The sequence below is a fragment of the Thamnophis sirtalis genome, unplaced genomic scaffold, assembly GCF_051295495.1.
Source record: "Thamnophis sirtalis isolate CommonGarterSnake01/CBP01778 unplaced genomic scaffold, rThaSir2_p1.2 scaffold_12, whole genome shotgun sequence".
Lineage (NCBI taxonomy): Eukaryota > Metazoa > Chordata > Lepidosauria > Squamata > Natricidae > Thamnophis > Thamnophis sirtalis.
In genome coordinates this window covers 64351742-64371962 of record NW_028261392.1, presented here as the reverse complement: position 1 = coordinate 64371962, position 20221 = coordinate 64351742, and the positions used below count along the sequence as shown (strand labels likewise).

Genomic DNA, 20221 nt, shown 5'->3' with positions numbered 1-20221 from the left:
CTAGCTTTGTTTCTTCTTGGAAACCACAATTGGGTCTTTTTCCTCAAAGCTGAAAGAAATGAAACTGTAACCTTGGGATCGGATGACTAGAAACTTGTTTATAACCACAGAACCTCCGTTTTCTATCGTTCAAAGGGTCATTGTATTTCACGCTTGTCCCAAAGAAAATCAGAACTTATTCTTTTCTATAGCATTTCCCCCTCCTTATATACACCCTTCTCCCACTGCTGCTTTTTCCCTTTTTTCTCTTTGCAACTTTCTTTTTTGTGCTTTCTTTTTAAAAAAAAATTCAGCAACATTTTGTGAAAAAAAAATTAAAATACTTGAAAGTCTCGCATATCTGGTTCAAATAAAAGCAAGCTATTATCTATACTGTTAAGGAACTACAGTAACCATTTTCAGGATATTTACAGTGATAATAAGTCCAAGTGAAGATGTCCAAGTGAAGATCGGGACAGGAGGGGTGGGGGCATTGCAGAGGTGGGTTCCTACCAGTTCACACCTATTCGGTAGAACCGGTTCGTCAAATCTACCGAACCGGTTAGAAGAGGTTCCACCAGTGGTCCCGGAAAGCAGGCCACACCTACACAAGAGGTTCCTAAATTTTTTGAAACCCACCACTGGTCCTTGGATATGATTATTCTACACTATCATGCTCCTATTCATAAAACTCAGTGCCTCTGTGAAAGGTAAGGATGACTACTGCGTTTGTGGTGCAATCAGAACATTGCGTGTGTTGAAGTTGTTTCAACGCAAACCAAAGATGCCTTTTAAAAAACACAAGTTTACGTCATATTCTTATGCATGCCAGTGCTGTGTGTGAGGTAATTTAAGGTGGTTCTGACAAGTGTCGTCGGCATCTTCATATCCGGTCACATGGGTGGCAAGCCACTCCCATCCAGTCACATGGGCGGCAAGCCGCTCCCATCCGGTCACATGGGCAGCAAGCCATTCCCATCCAGTCACATGGGTGGCAAGCCGCTCCCATCCGGTCACATGGGTGGCAAGCCACTCCCACAAAGGAGGCCACACCCACAGAGTAGGTTCGAACAATTTTTGAAACCCACCACTGGGGGCATTGATTCATACATAACCCATGTCATAGGTGAGTGGTATTATCCTTTAGTCTCTTGGGTTCACTACTCATCTCTACGGTGCGGTTAGTGGTTAAACTGTTGAAAATACAAGCCACACCCATTGCGTACTTTGGAGCCAGTCAATATCTCTCCGACTAGACTACCTTATTGTGATTCATTGAAGAGTGGAAGGAAGGGAAGGAAAAAAGGGAAAGAAAGAAAACTGTGCATCTTTTTTGAGTTCGTGAGCGAAGGTGGATGGGGTATAAATGTAGCGGATTGCATGATTTGTGCCTGCAGCAACTGAGAAGAGGCAATCTCAGACAGTTATACATCCTCTTCAAAAGTGACATATCTAAATGATGGGAGATAGCTTAGCACGAGAAGGAAAATGTGTGTGAAAAACAATGTAGCTGCATGAAGCAAACATAAAGCCCTACATGGTAGTGGATCTGGGTACTTGAGAGACCGCCTTCTGCCAATTACCTCCCTGCGACCAATAAGATCACATAGATTAGGCCTCCTCCGTATTCCATCGGCCAGCCAGTGTCGGCTGGCAACTACAAGGAGGAGGGCCTTCTCAGTAGTAGCCCCGACCCTTTGGAACGAGCTCCCCGTGGAGATTCGTACCCTCTCCACCGTCCAAGCCTTCCGCACAGCCTTGAAGAACTGGCTAGCCCGTCAGGCCTGGGGACAAGGATAGTTGCCCCTCCCGAATGATGAATGTATGTTGTTTGCTATTTTATTATATGTCTCTATGTTTAACGTCTGTATTCCCCCTCCCCGATTTTATGTGAGCCGCCCTGAGTCCCCTCAGGGAAAAGGGCGGCCTACAAATATTAATAAAATCTACAAATCTACAAAATTTTAATGCTATCATTATTAAAAAAGGAAAGCCATTCGCCAAAAAAAACCCAACCGTTTTGCCTGTTTAAAGCACTGAATGCTATAAGGCATGGCATAATAACCCAGCGGAATTACCCAATGTTTATTCGAGACAGTCCACATCCTTAATATTACCAAATAAAACCTTACTGGCCATTAACCGAGCACTAATCCCTAGTTCTTCCATAATGCTAAACTTTGAAATGTTATTAATGTTATGGGTAACCACAGTTTTCTTTCTCTGTGAGTATCTTGATTTGTTAACTGATGTTAAACCTAAATTCTCTAGCTTAAAAGCAATGAAGAATTCTAATTTCATATAAGCCAGAAAATGAATTTTAAAGTGTCAGGAAAAGGAGGAAGGGACCACACACCTTTTTCTTCACTTGGATGCCAAAACTTTTTGTCCAAATATTTCAAATTTGGTGTATAAGTTTTAACATCTGTCTAAGAATCTACCTGATGTCGTATGTATGTATGTATGTATGTATGTATGTATGTATGTATGTATGTATGTATGTATGTATTGTGTCACAACCCCTTGGATGCCCAAATATTTATTTATTTATTTATTTATTTATTTATTTTATTTTTATTATTATTATTATTATTATTTATTTTTTATCAGCACAAATGCAACATATATATGTGTGTGTGTGTGTGTGTCTATGTATGTGTATGTATGTATGTGTATATACATATATATGTATGTATGTATGTACGTATGTATGCATGTATGTATGTATGTTGCATTTGTGCTGATAAATAAATAAAGGGAGACTAGTATACTAGTCTCCCTTTATTTATTTATCAGCACAAATGCAACACAAATGTAACAAAAAGGCAACATTAAAAATAATGGCTTTCTGTCTGGATGGTTTCCTGGGGTGAGCCGATAGACAGAGAAAGGAAGCAGTATGCTACCTTCCATATTTGGGCATACCAGGGGTTGTGACATAATACATACACACATACACACACACACACACACTCAATTGCAACAAATGCAATCTAACATCTGTATTAAATGAAGTTTCTTATGAGCCATTCGCTAATGCTAGTTTTTTTTCCCCCCAAGATGAGGCAGACATAACCTCATCTTTCCACTCTATTGTTTCAATTTCTTTTGTAGAGCTTTACTAGATCATGCAGAACGAGGTTTCATATGGATGGATAAATGTAAAATCTAAGAACAAATGGGCATCTGGGTATCTTTTGTCAAAACAAATTTGGCATGGAAAACCAGACATTTGGTTCCATTTGGTATTTCCAGTTATTTCCAGGAAAAGTTGTGTTACTGATTATGCTTCTGCTGAGCATCAAAAGTAACAGTTTTTAACTTCATGGAGATGGCAGTGGGGAATACTTAGCCTTTTATATATATTCTTGTTATACTGTATATACCATAAAAGAAATGTTTACTTAAATAATATGACAATTGATAGCAATAGCAATAGCAGTTAGACTTATATACCGCTTCATAGGCCTTTCAGGCCTCTCTAAGCGGTTTACAGAAAGTCAGCATATTGCCCCCAACAATCTGGGTCCTCATTTTACCCACCTCGGAAGGATGGAAGGCTGAGTCAACCCTGAGCCGGTGAGATTTGAACCGCTGACCTGCTGATCTAGCAGTAGCCTGCAGTGCTGCATTTAACCACTGCGCCACCTTGGCTCAAGGTGATGGATTCACTGCGCCACCTTGGTCTCAATTGATGGATTCAAAATGCTTCCTTCAATAGAAGTAAGAATTTAACCTTCTAATCAAGAGACCCCCATAGGGTCTTGCTTAAAGAGGGACTGCTGAGCAATATCCTCCCTTGGGCAGCAAGTTGGACTAGCAGACGTCCAGCCCTCTATGATTCTATGATATACCTGGCAAAAGGTTTTGGAAGGGCATTTCCTGTTGGTGAGAACAAATATCTCCATCTGGCATCAACGGAGTCTAAGATTACAACTATTCTTGGATGATCCTATATTCCATTCTGGCAAGCCGGAGATAATCTTCTCAATGACTTGAATGAACTAAAACGATCCAGTTTGGCTGGATCCAAGGATGGCTTACACCATTACTTCTTTCAGAAATACCCCCTCTCACAGAGAGGACTACATCACTACATACAGTACACCTACATGTTGCCTCTCTGGGGTCTTCACATCTAGGAAGGGCATGGATCAGAGGTGGGTTGCTTCCGGTTTAGCCTGGTTCGGCCGAACCAGTAGTGGTGGTGGCGGGAGGCTCCACCCACCTACCCCGACTGTTGAGGACTCAGAAAGTCCTCGACATAGACCTGGCAGCTAGCAACAGACCAGGCTGTGGCCTGATTGGCTGGGGCGCAGCATCGCCTGTTGCTAGCCGCTAGAGGCGCCCGGATTGGGTAGGGCGCAGCATCATCAGTTGCCAGACGCTGGGAGCACGCCCATTGGTTACCCCTGCTTTGACAGCCCGTTTAAATAGATGTCAAGCAGGGGATGCATTTGAATCGCTTCTACATAGTTGTTTGAAATAAACCTGAGTTCCTTGAAGTCCTGGCTCTCTTCTCTTCTCTTCCTCGATCCACTAAACAGACGCTTCTGCACATGTGCAGAAGCGTTGCACATGCGGACACAAGTCAACCAGTAGCAAACCGGTTAGCAACCCACCACTGGCATGGATCTAACATAAATGTAGCTGCAACTATAGCCCTAAGGCGTGACCCATCAAAACCGCGGAGGACAAAATCGCGCTCGACGAAAGCGCACATTTGACGTCATCACAGCGCGATGAAAAAAATTAAAAATTGAAATAAAAATAAAATTAAAGCAAGCCGATTCACATAAAGGTAAGGGTTAGGTTTAGGGTTAGGGTTAGGTTAAGGGTTAGGGTTAGGTTAAGGGTTAGGGTTAGGTTTAGAGCGTTAGGGTTACGTTTAGCGTTAGGTTAAGGGTTAGCGTTAGGTTTAGCGTTAGGTTAAGGGTTACGTTTAGGGTTAGATTTAGGGTTAGGTTAAGGGTTAGGTTTAGGGTTAGGTTTAGGGTTAGGTTTGGGGGGGTTAGGGTAGGGTTTTCGCTTTATTTTTACATTTTTCGATCACAGCGCGATGTTTTCGTCACGCTGTGATGACGTCAAATGCGCACTTTCGTCGAGCGCGATTTTGTCCTCCGCGGTTTTGTGGTGGAACCGCCCTAAGGACCCTGTGACTTTTACCATCACATATTTAAAATATTTATCCATTTTTAATTAAAGCTCCTTTGGAAATTGTATTAAAGTATGGACTACATTTAGTAGTAGAAATGATGTAAAAACATACAAATAAGAGTCAATTTCCAGAGGATATCCTGCTGTTCTCACTGCATTTGATTTTGATATAATGCCATTAATTAGAAGGATAACCTTATACGCACTCATGAGAATAGTCCTTCTCAACTCCCTGATTTTTCCCTAATCATAACTTTCAAGGTTTGGAGACAGCCAAAGTATAACCTTCCAGTTTACTATTTGAATCCAGACGGTCGGGCTCTTTCTAATCACCAGACTCATGTAAGGCAAGATCAGGAAGTGTCAAAAATGATGTTAATTGCCATCGCTTCCCAGAATGAGAATGCTGATCCCGTTAACTGCCAACTGCCCCCCCCACCCTCCCACAAGACTAAAGCCAGATGTCTCTTAAGTGCCGAGAAAGGCAGGGAGTAGAAGTGCTGGATTTAAACTGTGGCAGATACAAAAAGGGGTCTGCACTATCCTATTGACAAAGGGCAGGGAATTGCTTAGAGTGGCTTCATTCCAGTATAGAGATTATTATCCAAGGATGTCTCAAGGGTTTGCTCTGTTCCAACTAGAGTGCCTAAGAAGTGTTTTGACAAATTCAAGGGCAAAGAGGGTGTGTGATGGAGTGAGTGAAATTAGTTATGTAAGGCCTAAGCTATGCACAACTCTTTAGGTCAGGAGTGTAAAACTTGATTTCATTGAGGGCTGCATCAGGAATCTAGTCCCCGGGACTTGAATTTGATACTCCTGTTTTAAGTATACAAATAGTCCTCAACTTACAACCAAAATTGGGATTAGAATATATGTTGTTAAGCAAAGCAGTTAAGTGTTGTGGCCCAGCAGGAGCCGTTGAAGCTGCCACCAGACTCCGACAGCGAGGAGCCCTATGATTTGGCTCTGGAGGATGTGGAGGACCCTGGACAGGGTTCCGACTCTGAGCAGGGCACAGAGAGGCTGGTTGCCCACCAGGAGGCGCCTGAGCCTTGGACCAGGGGGAGGAGACAAGGGAGTGTGATCCTGACGTCATGCATTGGAACAATGGGGAGGAGACAAGGGAGTTGTTCTTGGATGCCCAGCAACGGAGAGCTAATAGGCATCAGGAACAGTTGCGCAGTTACAGGAGATAATTGCACTCAGCTGGTGGTAATTAGACTCCTCTCAAGACTATAAAAGGAATGATTGTGCACACGCCCTTTGCAGGAGTCAACATATTCACTTGAGCTGCATAACTAGCTTGAATATTCAGAGTCGGTTTTCATCAGCCTGTGCCATATGATATATATCCAATAAACTTATTCCTTGAGGAAGTTGGCTGCCTGAGAGTTTTGTTTGCTATGGGTATGTTACTTGGAACCCTGACATCTGTCTTAGTGATTAGCAATAGCAATAACAATAGCAGTTAGACTTATATACCGCTTCATAGGGCTTTCAACCCTCTCTAAGCGGTTTACAGAGTCAGCATATCGCCCCCAACAACAATCCGGGTCCTCATTTCACCCACCTCGGAAGGATGGAAGGCTGAGTCAACCCTGAGCCGGTGAGATTTGAACAGCCGAACTGCCGAACTAGCAGTCAGCTGAAGTAGCCTGCAGTGCTGCACTCTAACCCAGTGTTTCTCAACCTTGGCAACTTGAAGATGTCCGGACTTCAACTCCCAGAATTCCCCAGCCAGCATTCCCAAGTTGCCAAGGTTGGGAAACACTGCTCTAACCACTGCGCCACCTCGGCTCTCAATTAGAGAAATTAGAGAAACAGAATGAAGAAACGTGGATTTTCACCTGTTACCGCAGTATCCATTTCATCGTCCTCCACTGATTCCTGAGTGGTGACCCCGACGAAAGGGGAAAACGGATAGCAAGTATTGAGATTCAAGCCCAACATGAAATTATGGACTTTGCCAGCCCGGCCCTCCCGGGTGTTGAAAAGGGTGCTGTCGCCTACCAGTGCCATAAACATCCTCTGAACCCAGCTTTCCTCGTGTGATTTTTCAGCATGGGGGTTTTCCGAGCCTGTTTGAGAAGGTTTAAAAAATAAAGGCATCAGCATCAGCAATGAAATCCAGCACACTAATGAACTATTCTCCAGCAAGTAGTTAACAATGAAGTCAGTACTTAAACATTAAGCAGCACATCATTGTCCCCACATGAGCTTACTCCCTATGCTCAGAGAAGTTAAATTGTGTCTCATCACTGGTCTGCAATGTGGCAATACTAACATTTATTTCTTTGTTGGTTTATTTACTGCCCATCTCATAGTTCGGGCCTATAATGCAGATTGTTTTGAGTATTACAAGATGACAACATATGCTTTCAATATCTTTTTTTTTAGCAGATTTTTTATTATTATTTTTTCCCTTCTACAACACCTTACAGTCATTACATCAACATTGTTATGTCACCATACCTGTACATGTATATAATATTTCGCTTCTATATTTACACACCTTTATACATAGTTATATATATATGTGTGTGTGTGTGTGTGTGTGTTTTATTTGTGCTGATAAATAAATAAAGGGAGACTAGTATAGATCTATTTCAAGCTATTTAGTTCTCATCAGCTAGCCATACCCTTACTGGGATTCGAACCTGTGCTGTATTGCATCTCAGGCAAACATCTTAGCCATTATGCCACAGGTCTCCTCCTTATCAGCTGAAGCCAGGGAAGAAGGTATATATTTAGTGTCACAACCCCTGGTAAGCCCCAATTATGGGATGAAGATAACTGCTTCCATCATCTGTCAATCGGCTCGTCACAAGATACACACACACACACACACACACACACATACACACACACACACACACATACACATATACACATACACACACACACACACACACACACACACACACACACACACACACACACATATATATATATATATACTTAAAGTCACAACCCCTGGTATGCCCAAGTAAGGATATGGCTAGCTGATGAGAGCTAAATAGCTTGAAATAGATCTATACTAGTCTTCCTTTATTTATTTATCAGCACAAATAAAAACACATATATATATATATATATATATATATATATATATATATATATATATATATAGTTTTTTGGCTTAATTAATTTTATTCTTGTTTTGCAGCCATTTGTACCCATTGTTCCAAATGTCATAATATTCCGACTCTTCTTTATCTTTCAATTTCAGTGTTAATTTGTCCATCTCTGCACAATCCAAAGGTTTTTTTTTTACCACTAATTCATCCAAGGGGGTATTATTTTGATTCCAGCATTGGGCTTTCAATATCTTAACGTAAAAAATAAATTACAAGCTCGTTCTGGAATTTTTAACCTAAACTTTTTTTTTAATCTGGGCCATAACCTGTTCATTTAAACATCTATCTTTAATTTTAAAAAAGAAAAAGGGGAAAAAAAATAAGCACAGACTTGTGTGAAGCATCCAGAAATTTTAATAGGCGGAAAGTACCTCTGTCTAATTAACAAATAATCTTGTTTGGCTCTTTCGGTTATGCCTTTTTTTTGGTAAGGCATTGTCCATAAAATATTTTGCAGACATGATTGGTAATGTCTCTTACCTTTCGGCCCCTGTGATTCATCATCACTGTCTGAATCATTGCTTACAATCTGTCGCATCCTGATATTTTCTGTGAAAACAAGGAAAGAAACAGTTTGAAACTTTAAATATTGAATAAAAAATAGAGAAAATGGAAGAAATTGGAAAATATATTAGTACTGGGGAGGGGAAGGCAGTCAGTCAGAGTATTTCTTTACTGCAGTTGCCTTTCATTCCGTAAACACAAAGAGAATGTGTGTTTTCTATGGACCATCACATAGAACATAGGCGTGGAACGATGGCTCCTTTATGACTTGTGGGTTTCAATCCCCAGAATTCCTACGAAAGTCATGCTGGCTCGGAAATTCTGGGAGTTGAAGTTCACAAGTCATAAAAGGTCCACCTTTCCCAGTGGTGGGTTTCAAAAATTTTTTGAACCTACTCTGTGGGTGTGGCTTCCTTTGTGGGAGTGGCTTGCTGGCCATGTGACCTGGTGGGAGTGGCTTGTCAGCCATGTGTTTTCTTTCTCTCTCTCTCTCCCTCTCTCTCTCCTTCCTTTTGTCTCTCTGTCCCTTTTTTCTTTTTTTATTTATTTATTTCTTCCTTTCTTTCTCTCTCTCTCTCTCTCTCTGTCAGTCTGTGTGTGTGTGTGTGTGTGTGTGTGTGTGTGTGTGTGTGTGTGTGTGTAGCAGTGGTGGGTTTCAAAAACTTTTGGAACCTCTTCTGTAGGTGTGGCCTGCTTTCCGGGTCCACTGGTGGAACCTCTTCTAACCGGTTCGGTAGATTTGATGAACCGGTTCTACCGAATAGGTGCAAACTGGTAGGAACCCACCTCTGACCCAAAAGCACCATTTGACTGCCCACAAGAGCCTTTACTTCCCTTAGTAGTTTTTTCCCACCTCCCTTCCTACACAAAAGAGAATTTTAAACCCTTATTATGGCCAGACATTACACTGAAGCATAGTACATGCATACCTGCTATGACATTTTCACTGTCTAACGTATATTATTCAAGTGCTGGGAACATGAGAAGTTACGGTAACTGCATTGCTTTTGACTGGAATGTTGTCAAGTGATCTCATATTTGGGCAAATATCCATTCTTGAAGTAACATGATCCTCTTTGCCAAGCTGTAGCAGTTTGCAATGGCAAGTATTGCAAATATGTATGATCAGATCTTTCCTACTTTAATGCCGTTTCAAAATTAGTGACCCTTGGCTCTGTGTGTGTGTGTGTGTGTGTCAGTGGTGGGTTTCAAAAAATGTTGGAACCTCTTCTGTAGGTGTGTCCTGCTTTCCGGGTCCACTGGTGGAACCTCTTCTAACCGGTTCGGTAGATTTGACGAACCGGTTCTACCGAATAGGTGCGAACTGGTAGGAACCCATCTCTGATCTTTCCCCACTTGTGACATAGAGACTGGACTATGGCAGAAATAAGGGGGCAAAGGAAGTTGTTTGTATTTAACTTCCCTATAGAGGTGCTTTAAAGGAAACAAGGTCATTGTGATATTCTGCACTTTTCTAAAGTTAACTTGAATTTTGCAGGGTTTTTTTTTAATTCCAAAAGATTTCCCATCTCCATAAATATCAAAGGACAGCTAAGTAAAAGTTGGAGGCATTGGATTTTTTTCTTACAAAGAAAGCTGAAGTTCATGCCACCCTCTGATAAAAGAGATTAAGAAATAAATTCACAATTTATAAAGCTAATTTCTTGTTCTCTGACTTCATTTTGCTGTCTGCTATCTGATGTAACTATTTATTGTTATTACAGTATTACTAAAATAAAAGGAAAGAACTTTGGGTGGGGGGGGTAAGCCTTACACTGTTTTTGTTTTACTGGAATCAAACACACTGAATGTGAGGCACATCAGTCTTGATGGAGTCAAAAGCAAGACCCAATTTAGGATGAGAAACAAATTAATGTAACAGTCAAACTTCTGAGGTACAAGTGAGATTCAGTAGCTTACAATTTCCCCTGCTCTGCTTGCTGCCAATGTAACAATAGCAATTCATCTACTCCTATGTTATCTTTTCAGAGAAGATCATAGAAGATCTACATACAGTATTATATTTTAAAAAAGGACTTTGTAGGTTACTTAAAAGTAAAGCCTTTAAAAGTAAAGTAAGATTTATCACTTGCAATAAAAGAAAAAATGAAGAGGTAGCAATAGCAATAGCAGTTAGACTTATACACTGCTTCATAGGGCTTTCAGCCCTCTCTAAGCTGTTTACAGAGTCAGCATATCGCCCCCACAGTCTGGGTCCTCATTTCACCCACCTCGGAAGGATGGAAGGCTGAGTCAACCTTGAGCCGGTGAGATTTGAACCGCTGAACTGCAGATAACAGTCAGCTGAAGTGGCCTGCAGTACTGCACTCTACCCACTGCGCCACCTCGGCTCTTAAGCCTCTATATGTTCAATGCAATATGCAATTTGATCACCAGAGTGGCAGGGTTCTATTTATATACTTAGATCAGTGTTTCTCAACCTTGGCAACTTGAAGATGTCCGGACTTCAACTCCCAGAATTCCCCAGCCAGCATTCGCTGGCTGGGGGATTCTGGGAGTTGAAGTCCGGACATCTTCAAGTTGCCAAGGTTGAGAAACACTGACTTAGATAAAGGCTAGCTGGAAAAAGGATATTCTCAATCCTTAAAGCGGAAAAGGACCAAGGACCACCAATCTAGTCTCTTCTTGGAATTCCTTCTTTCTGAGACCCTCAAATCAACCTCCATTAGGACCCACTTCTATAATCATCGCCCTACTATAAATAATGCCACAAAATTAGTTCCTCCCTGCTGGTTTCTCATGCCATCACTGCAATGCATCGTTACACCTTCAGAAGTGAGCAAGCTATTTCCCACTGGACTCACTAAGCCAGTGAGGGCTAACCTTTTTCGGTGCCAAGTGCCGAAAGTGCACACATGCACACCCATAACACAATGTGCGTGCAACACCCTGTGTGCAGGTGCGTGTGACCTCCGCCAACCTGTTTATGCATACACACACTGTGCATCTCCTGCATAAGCCCCCCCCCCCGCACATGCACGGCAGAGAAACAAAAACCATCTGGCCGGCGGGAGGTGCGCATACATGCATGGTGGAGCTGGGGCGATGGCTCGCATGCCCGCAGGGAGGGCTCTGCGTTCCACCTGTGGCACATGTGCCATAGGTTCACTGTTGTGACTCAGCAGAAGTTTGCTGTGGGTTGAGTCGGGATGCAGGAATAACAATGCAGCTGGGGCTCGTTAGTGTCGTCTTCTGGAGATAAAAGGACTGATGATGCCACGCCCTGGTTGCAGAAGTCAACGTTCATCGTTCGTTCGTGGTTCATGGTTCATCGGTCGTGGTTTGTTTGTGAGAGGCACTTGGAGAAGTGATTTGTTTTCTGTAACCCTGATTCAAAGAGACACTTGGAGAAGTGATTTGCTTTCTTTCTGTACACCTGGTTTGGCCGTAAGAGATCTTTGTTTTTGCATTCTGTTATCTTCTTGCCCGAGACTTTATTTACGTTTATTTTGGGCTCACAGCCAGCGGAAGCCAGGACTGATAAAGTTATTTCCTTTTAAGTCTGTCTGCCTGTCGTCTTTGAACGAGCTGAGGAGGGGGGTCAGAACAGTTCACTATCACAGCTCTTCATAAGATCCCTAATATAGGGGGGGAAAGAACTCTACACCAAATGAACCATGTTCCAAGATTTAGACAAGCTTTGTTAACATAGGGTTCTGTCTCAAAGCAGCAGCTGTGGGGGGAGGGGGAGGGACACAACTCTAAAACACTGCTTCAATTCTCAACTCTTTCTACATTACACCTACTTGTAACAAACGGTACTGGGATATAATCCTGTTTTAGTGCTCCATCTAGTTATCCAATATTAAATCAGTTTGGCATTTTAAATGCATTCCGATAGCACTAAAAGTTGGAAACTAGGAAGTGATGAAAACTGGCTTTAGGACTCGATTCATGGTTATGCCGAGGTGGCTCAGTGGTTAGGGTGCAGTACTGCAGGCCACTTCAGCTGACTGTTATCTGCAGTTCGGCGGTTCTAATCTCACCGGCTCAGGGTTGACTCAGCCTTCCATCCTTCCGAGGTGAGTAAAATGAGGACCCAGACTGTGAGGGCGATATGCTGACTCTGTAAACCGCTTAGAGAGGGCTGAAAGCCCTATGAAGCGGTATATAAGTCTAACTGCTATTGCTATTGCTAATGTTTACCTTGCCTTATCGCCAATAGGATCCTTGCCAGGTTCAACAATGATTTGACCTGTGAGGTTAAGAGATAATAATATTTCATCTGGAAATGTGTTCCACAATCGGATAAATATTTTGTGTTGTTTTTCAGCCATTTGCAGAAAGTGGAAATTCATAGTCTAACTGCTATTGCTATTATGAAATCCAACACAATCTGGCATGCTAAAAACATTTCAAATACTTTCAAAAACACCTTAGTATGAGTGGCTCTCATTACTAGATAACTGCAACGTTTTTCCTGCTAAAAATGGATTTCCAAAGTATATTTGTGCATAGGGAAACAAAGGGGGCGAGATATCTTATTCTTCTTATTAAAAAAAAAAAACGGGTATTATTCTCCTCCTAAATTCATTATGAAAGAATTAGATTAGCTTACTCTTCAGGAGTTCTTTTTTTATTATTATTTCTCAAATAAATTTTCAGGCGGGCGTGGTTTGAATTTTGGAAAGGAAGAACATCACTTCCTTAAAAGTATAGTTGAGAGTGTGATTTTTGTAAGAGACATGCTGTCACGCAACGGCCGACGGAATGCATGTCTGTGTAGATCAGTATCAGGGTTATCCTGTGACTTTAAAAAAAAACTCTGTAATAAGACTGACTCTGGTTTAAGGATTTCTGACTAATGCATTGCAGTCCTGTAACGACAAACTATCAGGCATTTAAAACGTCACGAGAGAATGAGTATATCATAACCAACCCACCCCGCTTAACCCTGAATAATTTAAAAAGGAAACAGAGAAACGGATCTAGCTTTGAAATACCGGTAGACCTTGACTTATGACCACAATTGAGCACAACATGTCTGTTGTTAAGTGAGTTTCGGACCTATTTTACAACCTTTCTTGACTCCGTTATTAAGTGAATCCTTGCGGTTGATAAATTAGTAATCTGATTGTTAGGGTGAATCTGACTTCCCCGTTAATTTTAGCAATAGCAATAGCAGTTAGACTTATATACCGCTTCATAGGGCTTTCAGGGGGAGAGCCTTCTCTGTTGCTGCTCCGGCCCTCTGGAACGAGCTCCCCGTGGAGATCCGGACCCTTACTACCCTCCTGGCCTTCCGTAAAGCTACTAAGTCCTGGCTGTTCCGGCAGGCTGGGGGCTGTTAAAGCACCCAGCCCCGTCTTAATTGTGACTGTTGTGGATTTTAAATATTGTTTGTATTGTCTTATTTATTCCCTCCTCTGTTTATTGTGAGCCGCTCGGAGTCCTTCGGGAGTGGGCGGCATACAAAACCAATAAACCTAACCTAAACCTAAACCTTTACAGAGTCAGCATATCGCGCCCACAGTCTGGGTCCTCATTTCACCCACCTCGGAAGGATGGAAGGCTGAGTCAACCTTGATCCGGTGAGATTAGAACCGCTGAACTACAGATAATCATCAGCTGAAGTGGCCTGCAGTACTGCACCCTAACCACTGCGCCACCTCGGCTCTTTGCTTGTCAGAAGGTCTCAAAAGGTGATCACATGACCCCGGGACACAGCAGCATCAGTCCTAAGTATGATTCAGTTGCCAAGCATCTGAAATTTGATCACATGATCATGGGGATGCTGCATTTCATTTATTGAAATGAATTGAATTGAATTTATTTATTGAATTTCTAGGCCGCCCAATCCCGAAGGACTCCGGGCGGCTTACAGAAATGAAAAATATTAAAAAAGAATTAAAACAATAAGACACAACAAAATTAAGAAGAAGCACAACATGCACCCAATCAGGGGGGGGGGCTGGACCTCAGTCAAGAGGTCAACAGCCCCAGGCCTGCCGGAAAAGCCAGGTTTTAATAGCTTTACGGAATGTCATGAGAGTGGGTAGGGCCTAGATCTCTGGGGGTAGCTCGTTCCATAGGGCCAGAGCGGCAACAGAGAAGGCCCTACTCCGAGGCGTCGCCAGCCGGCATTGTCCCGCTGAAGGCACCCGGAGAAGGCCCATCCTGTGCGATCTTATTGGTCTTAGGGAGTTATGCGGCAGAAGACGGTCTCGCGGGTATCCGGGTCCTAGGCCATGTAGGGCTTTAAAGGTGATAACCAGCACCTTGAATTGTGCTCGGAGACCAATGGGAAGCCAGTGCAGCTCGTGGAGGATAGGTGTAGTATGGGTGAACCTTGGTACATCCAATATCCCTCGCACGGCTGCATTCTGGACTAATTGTAGTCTCCGAACACTTTTCAGGGGCAGCCCCAAAAGTTATAACGATCATAAGTCGCAAAGGTCGTAACCGTCATAAGTCACTTTTTAAATTGCCGTTGTAACTTTGAATGGACTGTTATAAGTCAAGAACTACCTGTAATGCAAAAGTTAACCATATCAAATTCAATGAAATCAGTAGGATTAAGTATGCTTTTAGTTTTCGGAATAATGTTTTATCCATTTCGGAGTAAGTCTCAATGCCTTTGAAAGACTCTGTATTTCTCCACTACAGTGGACAGGCATGTAATACATAATTTGAATGGTTCTTTTGAATAAAGTACAAATTCACAATGCTTGCATAGGCCAACTAGCAATTTATTTTAGATGCTCCCAAATTTTGTTACCTAAACTTTTAGGAAGAGGTGACATTTCCTGTAGGATATGCAGAGCTACAAATTAGCCAAAAATGTACATAGATATATTTTCCTCAGCCACGGTATTTTAAAAGCTGGACAACTGCCTGAGGGGCAGGAGGAGAAAATGACGGGTTTCTGTAAGGGACCACAGACTAAATTAAGGAAGGTCAACCATGAGTAAATAAAGGAGTGGCATAGGTGACTACTGCAATGAAGACATTTTCAGAGACAGCTCACCTCCTGCATTCTCTGTTGTCTATTTGGAAAGAAAGAAAAAACCTTTTATAGTATTCTACACTCCCTCAAAATAGATTTAGTGCTGCTTTAAAAAAAAATATGTATTGACCTCTGATGCTCTGCTCTCGTCCATTGTAGCAATTCTTCCATTTAAAATTCTGTGTCAATTATATAAAGTCATATCATGTCATGCAGACAGCTAGAGTGGTGCAGTGGTTACGATACTGAACCAAGAATGGGGAGACCCAAGTTCTAATTCTTCTTCAGGAATAGAAACCAACTAGTTGACAGTTGGGCAAGTTATTCTGTCTCAGCCCTAGACTAGGAAGTTGGAAACATATCTACCAATCTATACTGGTGCAGCAGAGGTGGGTTCCTACCAGTTCGTACCTATTCAGTAGAACCGGTTCGTCAAATCTACCGAACCGGTTAGAAGAGGTTCTACCAGTGGACCCGGAAAGCAGGCCACACCTACAGAAGAGGTTCCAAAGTTTTTTGAAACCCACCACTGGTCCTTGGATAGGATTATTCTACACTATCATGCTCCTATTTATAAAACTCAGGGCCTCTGTGAAAGGTAAGGATGACTACTGCGTTTGTGGTGCAATCAGAACATTGCGTGTGTTGAAGCTGTTTTAACGCAAACCAAAGATGCCTTTTAAAAAACAAGTTGACATCCTATTCTTATGCATGCCAGTGCTGTGTGTGAGGTAATTTAAGGTGGTTCTGACAAGTGTCATCGGCATCTTCATATCCGGTCATATGGGCGGCAAGCCACTCCCATCCGGTCACATGGGTGGCAAGCCACTCCCACAAAGGAGGCCACACCCACAGAGTAGGTTCGAACAATTTTTGAAACCCACCACTGTGGCGCAGTATGACCGATTATTTATTCATCATTTTTAAGGAAAAGGCTTCCATTCTCCCAAGTATTGGGGGGGGCTAATAATAATAAAATGGCATAAATAATGGCGGTTCCAAAACCTGTGATCATGTGGACTTCAGAGGAATCAGAAGTGAATTACAGGAGTGGTTGCAATGCCCCCCCCCCCAAAGAATCCTCATGTTTTCTGGAACAAATATGAGAGATGGCTGAACTTATGGATCTAGCCCTCTGTAAATACAAAAAACCATCTTGTTGCAGCAATTTTATCTTTCTATTTGATTATTCTTCACTTGTTCTTTAGTTAATGAGGGAAACAGATAACAGTCTCTAACATAAGCTGCATTGGGGGCAGGGGGAAACGACATGAAGTTTTTATCCCTAATGGATGAATAGACATTCATTCAATGAATAAGCTGAACAATAAAACTCAGAAAAAATAGACTAGAGTTCCAGTAATCAAGCATTGCTCTTCCTAAATATATAGCCAGGTGCTTCAGACAAGCTCCTACACAGGACATAAATATTCTTTCCTATGATATTCCACACTATTCCACACTATTGGTAGAATTATGGTGTCCAAGCTGCTTATAGCTATAACAGCTATAACTACTAAAGTCCATGAATTTGTCTAAGCTACATTTAAAATCAGCCAAGGGATCCCAAGTTTTTCTACACTGATAAGTACATAGGGTGAACTGTTCTGACCCCCCTCGTCCTACACCAAAGCACACAAAGATACTGCAAGGATTTCTTGACACACAGACAGGACCTTGGCAGCAAGCCAGCACAGTCCAGGCCTTGGCAACAATCCAGCACAGACAAGACATTGTCAGCAATCCAGCACAGACTAACCTTGGCAGCAATCCAGCCTGCCAAGCTAGCCACGAGAGTTCTCGAGCTCTACTGAATACGTTGACTCCTGCAAAAGGCTGTGTCCACAATCATTCCTTTTATAGTCTTGAGAGGAGCCTAATTACCACCAGTTGAGTGCAATTACCTCCTGTAACTGCGCAACTGTTCTTTACGCCTATTAGCGATGCCGGGCATCCAGGAAGAACTCCCTTGGCTCCTCCCCACTGCTCCAATGCATGACGTCTGGATCACACTCCCATGTCTCCTCCCCACTGGTCCAAGGCTCAGGTGCCTCCTGGTGGCCAACCAGCCTCTCTGTGCCCTGCTCGGAGTCGGAACCCTGTCCAGGGTCCTCCACATCCTCCAGAGCCGACTCATAGGGCCCCTCGCTGTCGGAATCTGGTGGCAGCTCCAATGGCTCCTGCTGGGCCACAACAGTGAACATTCTTTCTACTAGCTGTAAAACCTCTGAGAACAACTTATCATTCACAATCTGGCTGTCATGGGACACATGGACAGTTGCAAAGTACTTCTTTAACAGTTAGACATCTCCATCACCTCTAGATTCCATCCCTGCGGGTCAAGGTGCACTACAGGTATTCTGTGCCATTTCTATTTACTTTTCTCTTTTTTAATCGACAAGTAGGACATTTCCAACCAAAGCATTTACATTGTAACTAAAAGGTGACCTGGGAAATAGATGCTCTTGGAGGCTGGGACTTTACTTTTCAGCCTGCCAATTTTACATTTGTGTAATTATTTTTAAACAGAAATATCAACACAGACACAGGCTCAAACTTTTATTACAATACCTAGTTCTTCTTCCATTGTGGGTCCTTTATTTTGGTTGTTAGAAACCCCAAGCACTCTGTTGAACAGTATAGCAAATGCACTTCCCCAGATACCTGAAAACAAGTAGAATATTTTATGAAATTGATAACTGATATTTTATCCTTTTAACGTCTTTATTAATTTTCAAACCATACTTTTAAATACAAACAAGCTTATAGCATTTATAAAAAATTTAAAAATAATTATTATCACACTACTGTAAAAGGGATCCCAGGAACAGAGTGAAGAAGAATACAAACTATGAAGCCTTACACTGGGTAGAAACTTTCCGTTCATCTAGCTGTAAGGATTCACTCATAGGACTAGAAAAGTCAAATGTGATTCATACATACTTTAACTGTGTGTTAAACTACTATATTTGGGCTGTAAATGTCTATAATATTAGTTGGTAGCAGATATCTATCTATCTGTCTGTCTGTGTTTGTGTGTGTATGTGTGTGTGTGTGTGTGTGTGTGTTGCAATTGTGCTGATAAATAAATAAAGGGAGACTAGTATAGATCTATTTCAAGCTACTTAGCTCTCATCAGCTAGCCATACCCTTACTGGGATTTGAACCTGTGTTGTATTACATATTAGGCAGTTGTGTTAGCCACTAAGCCACAGGTTCTCCTCCTTTAGCAGCTCCTTTATCTATCTATCTATCTATCTATCTATCTATCTATCTATCTATCTATCTATCTATCTATCTATCTATCTATATCGATATCTATCTATCTATCCATCCATCCATCCATCCATCCATCCATCCATCCATCCATCCATCCATCCATCCATCCATCCATCCATATATCTATATCTATATCTATATCTATATCTATATCTATATCTATATCTATATCTATATCTATATCTATATCTATATCTATATCTATATCTATATCTATATCTATCTATCTATACATACATACATACATACATACATACATACATACATACATACATACATATATACATATTTAAAGTCACAACCCCCGGTATGCCCAAATATGGGAGGAAGTTCACTGCTTCCATTCTCTGTCCATCGGCTCGTCACAAGAGACCATCCAGACAGAAACCCAATATTTTTACTGTTGCCTTTTTGTTACATTTGTGTTGTATTTTTGCTGATAAATAAATAAAGTAAATAAATCTCCCTTTATTTATTTATCAGCACAAATACTATATATATATATTACACACACAGACGCACATATACACACATTTTCTAGATCTGATACAGTAATTGTACTTTAAGTTTAGATGAAGAAAAGTCAACCAGATTTTTTCTGCTCAGACCAAGCATTCCTAGGATATAATATACAAAATTATTTTTGCTATAATTCTGACATGCTTGAATCTTCTAAAATTCTATAATATCACACAGGTTAAAAAAAAAAAAGTAGCTAGAAGCTTGGCTTGATTCTTATTGGTGAGGTTTCTTTTTAAACCTTTATGCATTTTCAACAATGTAATGAGAAACCTTTATGCAGCTGAATCTGTCTAGCAGGATTTGTCAAAAGAATTATATATAATTCTTTATAACATAGAAGGAACCACCCTACAAAAATAGACCAAAGGTTTAATCTAGTACTTACCCATTAAGAAATGCAGAGGGTTTTCTTTGTATTTTTTCACTACTGTGCCCATAAAAAACTTGCTGCCAAACAGATTGGGAGACATGAAGGTCCCATATTTAGCCATTCCAATCTCATAGGGACTGAACTCCACCCAGTCTGAAACCAGGAATAAACAATGGTTAGAACAGACAGAGAAATGAGGGCTTAACCTACTACCAAGGCAGTGCTTGCAAACAGATGTTTTCCACTGGTTCAGACTTCTGGTCTTCTCACACTTTTCTACTCCCAATATACATATATGAACATGTA

The 20221-nt window shown here is 41.6% G+C and overlaps 1 protein-coding gene and 1 long non-coding RNA gene across 4 annotated transcripts in view; both read right to left on the bottom strand.

Moving 5' to 3' along the window:
- The window catches only part of LOC148043390 (uncharacterized), a 303113-nt gene that overhangs the window by 11560 nt on the left and 271332 nt on the right, over positions 1–20221 (bottom strand). The gene's annotated exons all lie outside the window — the stretch shown is intronic.
- The window catches only part of PLA2G4A (phospholipase A2 group IVA), a 53687-nt gene that overhangs the window by 10769 nt on the left and 22697 nt on the right, over positions 1–20221 (bottom strand). For 2 of the 3 annotated variants that reach the window (XM_087726184.1, XM_087726185.1), the window contains exons 10-13: positions 19931–20068; positions 18316–18408; positions 8754–8822; positions 6984–7214 (exon numbers count right to left, since the gene is read on the bottom strand). In XM_087726184.1, the coding sequence (XP_087582310.1) occupies positions 6984–7214; positions 8754–8822; positions 18316–18408; positions 19931–20068 (531 nt within the window). The remainder of the gene's footprint in view (positions 1–6983; positions 7215–8753; positions 8823–18315; positions 18409–19930; positions 20069–20221) is intronic. The other variant, XM_087726186.1, reaches the window with a different exon arrangement.